General features: G+C 55.1%; 1 protein-coding gene across 1 annotated transcript; it reads right to left on the bottom strand.

Annotated features, from left to right (window-relative positions):
* Nucleotides 1-4,854: 4,854 nt before the first annotated feature.
* SOX18 (SRY-box transcription factor 18) lies at nucleotides 4,855-9,358 on the bottom strand. Its single transcript, XM_080405181.1, has 2 exons — nucleotides 8,938-9,358; nucleotides 4,855-6,586 (listed from the first exon to the last, which is right to left on the bottom strand). Exons 1-2 carry the CDS (start codon nucleotides 9,350-9,352, stop codon nucleotides 5,742-5,744), a joined length of 1,260 nt encoding a protein of 419 aa, XP_080261307.1. The 5' UTR covers nucleotides 9,353-9,358; the 3' UTR covers nucleotides 4,855-5,741.
* Nucleotides 9,359-9,998: the final 640 nt, after the last annotated feature.

Here is a 9,998-nt window from a genome sequence, read left to right as displayed (position 1 = left end):
AAAAGAAAGTTGGGGAAGGTTTGGGAACTTTTCTTCTGCTCGGTCAGGAAAGATTGTGCTGGGAACATTTGAAACCTTTCTTCACATTTCAAGCTTTTCCCTTCAGTTCACCTCCACACATATAATGCTGTTACATCTCGAAATGGTTTGCCTCCCATCTAAAAAAAACCTGGAAAGTTTTTTTTATTTTTTCCAGTGCTCTTTTTCTTGAGTCAGGAAATGTTTTGGAGCCGTTTCCCACAAACAGGTTTGGTTTTGATAAATCTTTTTTTTTTTTTTTTTTTTTTTTTTTTTTTCTGGTGGAAGAGGGTGAAAAAAAAGATAATCCCATCACTAGCTCTAGAGCAGCTGCCTGGTGCCGTGGGTGGGGAACCAGCACCGGCAGCATCTTCCCGTTCCCACCAATGTCCCCACTGCAGGGACATGTGGTGGTAAGCACCCAAAATACATGGACTGAAAAGCTCTGATTCTCCCTTAATATCCCAGCTGGGATGGCTTCATCGATGCTGCGTGTTCGTGGGCGCATGTCAGCATTCCCTCCCCTCCGAGTGCTCCGGGCCAGGATGGCTCGGGCTGCCCAGAGCTGCCACCGACCGCCCCGGCGGGTCCCGCTTGCCCCTGGCTTTGCCACAGCTTTGGCTGCGGGAGCAGCGAGCCTGGGGCTGCGTATCGCTGCGCCCGGCCGGCTGGCACATGCTGTTTTAATATTTGGGTGATGTCATTGAATGCTCTATAATGCTGTTAAAAAACCAGAACGTCTATAAACCTGACCAGTGAACCTCCTGTGGAACACACACACGCATGGGTGTGCGCATGGATACACACACGGGGACACACACATGCATGCAGATGTGCACACATGTACATGCACACAGGGGCATGCATGCATGGAGATGCATACATGCATACAGATGCATGCACACATGGATGCACACACAGACATGGATGCTCATGCATATGCACACGTGTATACACATGTGCATGTACAGATAGGTGCACACATGGGTACACGCAGAGGCACACATGTATGTACAGACTCAAGCACATGCAGATACACAAAAAGGGACACACATGTACATACACATGCAGAGATGCACATACATGTCTGCAGACATGCAGGCACACACTTAGATACATGCACACAGATACCCAGGCGTGTGCACACACACACAAATGCATGCACACATGAACACACACAGAGATGTGTATACACATGGATCCACATATGTGGATCCACACAAATGCATGCATGCACACATACACAGATGCACGCACACATGAATACACACCAAGATGTGTATACACATGGATGCACACATATGGATACACACAAATGCACACATTCACACACACTCACACACTTCTCATGCCACCCTGACCCTCTCCCTGACGTGCAGCACAACAATAGCCATGGTGTCCAGCATGGGAAGGACAGGGTGGGTATGCATGGTGTACATGCTGCCCTGGGGACAGTGGCACTCACACGTGTCACGACACGTGGGGACCTCTGCAGAAGCAGCCCCAGTGTGTGGATCAGCAAGCCCCGAGGGGGTCCCATGGCCCCAGTCCCCAGGGGACACAGAGCAGATGCCACCTGCCTGTAAAGTCCAGGCAGGACCTGGCAGCCCTTCCCCCTCGCCCTGCCCCAGCAGCCATCCTGGGAAAGCCGGCAGGATGAGCCTGTCAGGTTTTACATATACCTGTCAAATACCTTCTCCATATTTCTCCCATAACGACCTGCTAAGAGCCCCTCACTCCTCCTCCCCAGTCCAAAACCATCAGGCCCTGAGCTTTGGAGAGATTAAGTCATAAAAATCAGAAGGGGCTGCATAGTAACAGCCCCGGCCTGAGCCATAACAGCAGTGAAATCATCCCCAAACTATTTCAGCCCCGTCCATTTCCAGTCCCACGTCACACCTGAGCCACCGGCATGCAGCGAAATAAAAGGCTGGTGGATGGTTTCCTGCCCCCAGCGTGGCTGTACAGGGATGGGGGCAGGGAAAGGAGGTGGTGTTAGAAATGAAAGGCTCTCCCAGTGCGCAGGCTGGCTGTCCCTGCCCAGCCCCGGTACCCGAGCGGTGCAGGATGTGTCCGAGGGACAGCTGAGCACGTAGGCACGGCTGGAGCAGCCCAGCCCACCCCCAGCTGGCTTTTCTGACCCATGGTTTGCATGAATTGACCTCACGCTCAGCAAACCCACACGGCCAAACAGCCAAAGCCAAGTCAAACTGGGAGATAGGGGGTTTAGCATCGAATCAAATACAGCTAATTAGTGGTGTGGTTAAAGCTCATCAGGGAGCCAGCACCCCTTCCAGGATCTGTCTAGCTCTCTGTCCTCCTGACAGAGCCAGACCAGCCCCGGTGCTGACCAGCCCAGTCAAACCCTGGGTTTTGAGAGGGCCAAATCCTGTCCTGTCCATGGCTAAAACATAATGCTGCAGCTCTGATGCCATGGGAAGGTGCTGGTCCAAACTGCTGCCAGCTGGGTACCAGTCACACACTGCCGGCTCGAAGGCAAGGCTGGAGGAGCAGCCCTGGTTTGGGGCACTTCTTGATGAACTTGATCTCAAACCGGTGAGTTTATGTGAAAAAGGCTGTGTGAAACAGCGAGCGACGGGAGGAGGTGGCACCCACAGGGCCTGGCACGGGTCCTTCTGCCCGCTGTCTGACCCAAACCTGTGCTCTTGTTTTCTTCCTCTCTCCTTTCCCTTCTTTCTCATTTCCCCATGACCCGGGGTAGGGCTGGCCAGCGAGACGGGGCAGCCATGCATTGTTCACAGCCTCGATTGCAATTAGGCTTTATTATTAATAAAAACACCCAGGGCTGAGTTAGGCAGGAGGGTTTGCAGGGCCCTGCCCGCTTTTGTGTAGAAGCAAGTCAGGGCTTTGCTGGCAAGCGCTGCGCAGTGTTAGTGATGCAGAGCTGGGGAGCCATAATCTGGTGCTGGGCCTTGGTGACCTGGGGACGGGCAGGCATGGCAGGTCCCCACAAACGGCCCTGGCACCACTCGGTGCTTGTGCAGCGATGCAGCAGCCGTGGTTTCAACACGATGCGTCCCTGGTGCATTTACGGGAGTGACCATCCATCACCCTGCAGTTTTCAGTCTGGTACTCTCCCCAGCCCCATGGCAGCATCCTTAGGCACAAAGAGACTCCCCCGCTCCCCACCCAGCCCCACAGCAAAGTTATATTTTCAAGAGTTTTGCAGTGCAGGTGCTTTGCGAAAGCTCCTATCCATGCCCAGCCACGCTGCCGGTGCTGCCAAGCACCCAAAACCCAGGCACGCTGGACCCAAAGTGCTCCAGAGCAAGGAACACAGCCAAAAAACCACCCCAAGGATTTCTAGCTATCCTCTGAGATCAGAAATGAGCTGGCACGGCCTGATCCATGGGGAAAGAAGGGGATTTCTGCTGCAGAAAGATGACTTAACATGATGCGATCTGCTGCCGGCTTCCCCTGGCACCGCTGGGCAGCTGGGCGAGGAGTGGCGTGCGCATCGCTGCTTCGAACCGCAGGAAGTGATCACATCCTCGCCTGGAAGGTACCTGGAAGCTGGGGGCTGGAAAATAAGTCAGGGCTTTCTTTCCCCCTCCCTCCCCATCTCCTTCCTCCCAGGCTGCTTCGGGGAGCAGAGCGGGACGGCTATAGACGGCTGCTTCCTTTCATAGTCATCGGCGGCGGCACAGGATGCTTCTCATTTGGTGTTGTGTTTGTTTGCTGCAGCGCGGGTTCTGGCACCCGCCGGGCGCCCGCCAGCCCTCCCGTGTAGGTAGTGAGGTCATTTTTCCATGTATTCCCCCTTTTTACATACTGTATATGGAAAGACAATGAAGCGCCTTTCTGGCATTTAATGGGAACACGTCGCCAGCCCCCGAAGTGGTCCCGTTTATTAGCGCTTCACATTAAACAACAACAAAAAAAAAGTGAGTCAGGATTTAGTCCTGTTAACACTAATGTGAATTTAATTTAGGAGAAGCTTGAAAATTAATGTCATTTGCTAAATATCCATTTCCCCTAAAAGGCAATTCTTTGCCAACAACAACAAAAAAACCCCTCTTCTTCTATTCAAATATTATTATTTTTTTTTTTAAATAGCCTTTTTTGGTGATATCAGCCTGGTTTAAATCACTCGGCGTTCAAGGAACGGATGTCACTGGGGTTTTATGCAACAGATTGTCATTTCTCATTTTCAAATTGAACAAAAAAATATTGTAAATCATAAAGTGATTCACTGGAGGGGGATGAAGCTCCAGCAAAGCACCGGCGGCTCCGAGCACAGTCCGGCTGGGCATGGCGACGGCTTGGCAAGACCTGGCGGCTGCCGGAGCCGGGAAGCAGCCAGCAAGGGCCATGAGGTGGAAGGGCTCCGGTACACGGGGCTTTCTTCCAGCTCCAAGGACTAGAGTGAAGGTGTCAGAGCAGCCAGGCTCTATTTTTGGGGGGCTTGATGGGAAAACGGGGTGAGCCGTGGGGACCACATGCTGATGCGCTGCCAGCTTGGCAAAATAATAACCACACCAAGGCTCATTTCGGAGGAGGATATCACATGGTTTATTATATTTTAAGCTGAGAACAGCTGCTTTTCCTGCAAAGCACATCTCCGGGTGGCACAGTGCGGTGCCATGGGGTGGCCTCCAGCATCCCATCCCACTGCCGGCGCTGCCGTCCCGCGCTGAGCTGAGCCACACTCACCGAGCCCGAGGCAGCTGATGGGGCAGGCGGGCGGCAGCCTGGAAATTAATACATTTGCCAGGTTGTCAAAACATTAATCAACGGATACAAAAATCTGGAAATGGTTGGGACAACATGTATTTGCGGAAAATATGTGTTCACACAACAAGCACACAAGATGGGAACAATTATATGAAGATGTTTTAATAATTAACCAGTATAAAACAGTTTGCTCTCCGTACAGTTCTAGACAATAAAAGTGTTTGCAGTCATATTTTTCTTTTGTACAAAATTCCAGTCAATTGTTCCACAATATTTACATTGTCATTCCCTTTTCACAAAATATCTCCTTTTCCCTCCCCTCCCCCCCCTTTTTTTTTTAATCCAGCTTTGCTACATAAATGCTTTAGATCTCATGGATATCCCTCGATTTATTTTTAAAAAGTCTAATAAAAAAAAACCCAAAAGACATTAAATACCATTTTATATATAAAAATGCTTAGTAAAAATATAGTTTTGTTGCCCAATTAAAATATATTGCTGAGAATACAGTAAAAACCGTCCTAAAGCCCACCTCTAATGGGCGCTGACTCTTTAATGGCCCCGGCAAAGTCTTTCTAAAAGTTTTTTCCAACCCCCCACAAGTCCACCTGCCCTTGGGTTAAATACTGGGGGCAGGGTGCTTCGGCTCATCCTGGTGGTGGTTGTTTCAGGCAGGATTTACTGGAATTGGCTTAAAAATGCCCCTTTGAGCTGGTGGGAGCTAGAGCTATGCCCTGCCAAGGGCTGGAGCGGGGAGCGCAGCAGGCAGGCTAGTGCTTGGGAAAGGCGTCTATCTGTGTTATATAGTTATACGGTATATCAGTGAGTTCAGCATGTTTCTCTCTAAAAAAAACCAACAACCCACCAAAAAACAAAAAACCGAAGTAAAAAAAAAAAAACAAAAGAAAGCGATGCATTTAATGAGATACTCTAAATATTATGGAGCTCGTGGTTAAAGGAGGATGGCTTTTTGTTTTTAGAGGAGAGTCAGGGCTCTCCTGGTGAGAGCATCGGATGGTGGGGCCAACCTAACCGGTGATGCAGGGGCTATAGTAAACAGCGCTGCTGGCATCGGACAAGGCAGATATCAAGCTGCTCTCCTCGCAGGAGATGCTTCTAGGAGTCACTTTGGACAGGGAGACATGGTAAGGGAGTCCCGAGGCTTCGGGACGAGTCCTGCTCATGTTCAAATACTGGTCAAACTCGTTGCGGTCAACGTCTGTCCACAGCTCGGTTTGGTTCAAGTGATCCACGCTCTCCATGTGGTGGGCTTCAGGTGGGGGCGAGAGCTGGCCCAGGTGGGCGGAAAGCCCGTTCTGAGTTCCCGAGCACATCTGGTTGTAGTATATGCTGGAGGGATGGGGAGTCCTCATGGCGTCGGCCAAGTGCGAGGGGGTCTGCGCGTAGGGCACCGCCACGTCCCTCCCCATGCACTTCTCCTGGGGAAACTCCATCTGGTGATGGTGGTGGTAGCCGCGAAAGGGCATCATGTTGCAGTCATCCTGCATGTGCGGAGGGAAAAATGCCGGCTCGGTCTGTTCCAAGACATCCAAGGGAGACATCTCAGGAGTTGGCAAGCCATAGTTTTCAATATCCGACCCCATGGAGTGGAGTTCTCTGAAGTGGTTAAGTGGGGGAGGCTGGGGGTGGCCGCTGCCGCCATGGTGACTCATGCTGAAGTTGTCACTGCAAGGCTGGGAAAGGTTATGCAGGAGGATATTGGGTTCCATCCTCTTGATTTTCTTGGCTTGCTTCTTTCTCCTTGGGCGGTACTTGTAGTTGGGGTGATCCTGGAGATGCTGGATTCGCAGCCGCTCTGCCTCTTCCACGAAGGGACGCTTGTCGCTGGCACTCAGCGCTTTCCATGACTGGCCTGGAAGGGGAAAGCGAAGCTCTGTGACAATGGCTCGGCCACCTGGCCCTGGCTGGGGTGCGGGGGCACCCATGAAGAGGGGGCCCTTGGAGTGGGAAGGGCTCCCCCAGACGGTTCAGTGCCGGAGCAGGGTCCTAGTGCTGACACAAAGAAGGGCTGGAGAACGGGAGCCCAAGCAGGGCTATCCCTATGTCCCAGCATCAGCCTCAGGGTGTGCCCAGCACTTCAGTGCCATAGGAGAATGGGGGTTCAAAGCCTAGGGGGGCCACGGGAACCCCTCTGCCAGGGCTGGGGCTTCTGTCTCCCACTGCTCCTTGGCACAGCCCAGTCCCTGGTGTTCCCACTTCCCTGATCCCACATCCATAGCCCTGCACCTCTGTAGTCCCAATCACCCATCCCCAATGCTTGCACCCCACAGCCCCATATCCTGAATCCCATGTCTGCGCACCCCGCGTCTCCGCATCCTGCTGCCCCATTTGGCCATATCCTGCTTCCCGTAGTCCCGCATCCTGCAACTCTGTCTACCCATATCCTGCTTCCCGTGTTCCCACATCCCGCATCCTACAGTTGTGTATCCCGCATCCTGCAGCCCTGTATTCCCATATCCTGCATCCCCATGGCTGTGTGCCCCACAGCCCTGTATCTCTGCATTCTGCAGCACCATTTCCCTGTGTCTTGCATACAAACAGCTCTGTGTCCTCGCATCCCACAACCCACAGCACTTTATTCCCACATCCTCTAACACTGCGCTGCACCCCGCAGTCCTGGATCCCACAGCCCTGCATCCTTACAGCCCATGTCCCTGCAGCCTGCATCCCTTCATCTTATATCCCTACAGCCCTCTAACCTTACAGCCCACAGCCCTGCATCCTGCGGCACCCTATTCCTGCATCCCACAGCACCCAATCCTTGTAATCCAGCTGCTGTACCCCATATCCTTGCAGCCTGCATCCCACAGCCCTGCACCCTTGCAGCCTGGCTAGCACAGCCCCATATCCTTGCAGCCTGTATCCCACAGCCCCGTACCCTTGCAGCACACATCCCAATGCCCTGTACCCCTCCATCTCACACTCCCAGCCCTGTATCCCTGCATCCCGACACCCTGTACCCTGCAACCCACATCCCCAGCCCTGTACCCCTGCATTCTGCTGCCATGTATCCCTGCAACTCACATCCCCAGCCCTGAATCCCCATATCCTAACACCCCGTACCCCTGCAGTGTGTATTCCCAGCCCTGTATCCCTGCATCCTGCTGCCCCGTACCCCTTCAGCCCACATTTCTAGCCCTGTATCCCTGAACCCCGCTGCCCCGAACCCCTGCATACCGCATTGCCAGCCTCATAACTGCCTAACCCTACATCCCCAGCCCTGTATCCCAGCATCCCACAGCCCCATACCCCTGCATCCCGCTGCCCTGGAACCCTGCAGCCCACATCTCCAGTTCTATAGCCTCCTATCCCTACATCCCCAAACCCATAGCCCCACATACCCCTACATCCCACAGCCCTGTACTCCTGCAGCCTGCATCCCCAGCCCTGTACCCCCGCATCCCTAGCTCTATAGCCCTGCAACCCACAGCCCTGCACCCTCGCAGCTTACATCTCCAGCCCTGTACCCCCACAACCCTAGCTTCATACTCCTGCATCCTCAGCCCCGTACCCCACATCCTCACGTTCCTAGCTTCTTACACCCACATCCCCGCATCCCCAGCCCCGTACCCCCACATCCCACAGCCTTGCATCTCTGCAGCCTGCATCCCTAGCCCTTTACTCCTGCATCCCCACATTCCTGGCTCTGTAACCCCGCACCCCTCAGCCTTGCAGCCCTGCAGCCCACATCCTTGCATCCCTGGCTTCATACCCCCGCATACCCAGCCCCCTGTCCCTGCATCCCCAGCCCCGTACCCTCACATCCCCGCATCCCTAGCTCATACCCCTGTATGCCACAGCCTTGCACCCCTGCAGCCCGCACCCCCGCATCCCTGGCTTCATACCCACGCATCCCCAGCCCTGTATCCCTGCATCCCCAGGCCCGCACCCCCGCATCCCCTGCTCATACCCCTGCATCCCACAGCCTTGCACCTCTGCAGCCTGCATCCCTGGCTCTGTACTCCTCCACCTCCAGCCCTGTAGCCCTGCATCCCCAGCCCTGCACCCCTGCATCCCTGGCTTCATACCCCCGCATCCCTAGCCCCGTATCCCTGCATCCCCAGCCCCGCACCCCCGCATCCCCGCATCCCTAGCTCATACCCCAGCATCCCACAGCCTTGCACCCCTATAGCCCACATCCCTGGCTCTGTAACCCCGCACCCCCAGCCCCGCAACCCCGCGCCCGCAGCCCATCCCGCTCACCCAGCATCTTGCTGAGCACGGCGTTGTGCAGGTCGGGGTTCTGCTGCGCCAGCCGCTTGCGCTCATCCTTCGCCCAGACCATGAAGGCGTTCATGGGCCGGCGGATGCGGGAGTCCTCGCCGGCCTTGCCCTCGGCGCGGCCCGCCGGGGGGCTGTATCCATAGCCCGGCTCGGGGCTGGGCGTGCGGCTGGGGGCCGCGCCGGGGGCCGCGCCGGGGGCCGCGCCGCCGGGGCCGGGGCCGAAGGCGAAGCCGGGCTCGGGGCTGGGCGTGCGGCTGGCGGGGGAGGCGGCTCCCGGGGGGCGCGGGAAGGCGAGCCCGGGCTCAGCGGCCGGCACGGCGGCGGTGACCCATGAACAGTCGCCCCGGGGTTGCGATATCTCCTCTCGGCAGTAGTTAGACTCAGATATATTCATTCCAGCTGGACAGCACTTTGTGTCCGACCCGACCGGGTGCCGGAGAGAGAACCGGGTCCCGCCGCGTCCCACCGGGTCCAGCAGCCGCCGAGCAGCAGCCCCGCCGCTCGCCTCCCTCGTCTGCGCTTCGGGGGGACTCGGGGTCGGCTTGGTTTGTTTTGGTTGCTTTTCTTTTTTTTTCCTCTTTTATTTTTTTCCCCCCTTTCCCCCCAAAAAAAACTTTTGGGATGATGCTGGGCTGGAAGGGGCAAAATATAGCCGGGCTGGACCAATCAGCGGGGCAGAGGGGAGGAGGAGGAGGACGGGAGGGAGAGGAGGAGGAGGAGGAGGAGGAGGAGAAGAAGGAGGAGGAGGAGGAGGAGGAGATGATGGACATGAGGGGGAGGAGGAGGCGGAGGAAGGGGGGCGTCCCCAGGCACCAGCAGGAAGAGCCACCCGGGGAGGGCCGGGCTGGGACCGGTGTGGACGCTGCTGCCCAGTTCCCTTCCTTCCAAGGAGGAGGGTTAATTTTTTCTCTGCCTTCTTTTCCTTTCTTTCTCCCTTCCTTCCCTCCTTTCTTTCTTTTTCTTTCTTTTCTTCTTTCTTTCTTTGTTTCTTTCTTTCTTTTCTTCTTTCTTTCTGTCTTTCTTTTTCTTTCTTTCCTTCC

Source organism: Falco punctatus (genome assembly GCF_963210335.1).
Source record: "Falco punctatus genome assembly, chromosome: 10".
NCBI classification, from domain to species: domain Eukaryota; kingdom Metazoa; phylum Chordata; class Aves; order Falconiformes; family Falconidae; genus Falco; species Falco punctatus.
This window is presented reverse-complemented; position numbering and strand designations above follow the sequence as displayed.

Bases quoted from the DNA above. Each gene is read 5' to 3' on its own strand.
- SOX18 (XM_080405181.1), bottom strand. From the start codon at position 9,352: ATGAATATATCTGAGTCTAACTACTGCCGAGAGGAGATATCGCAACCC. The intron at 6,587-8,937 runs GTGAGCGGGATG...TTCCCCTTCCAG, and splicing joins CGTGCTCAGCAAGATGCTGG to GCCAGTCATGGAAAGCGCTG.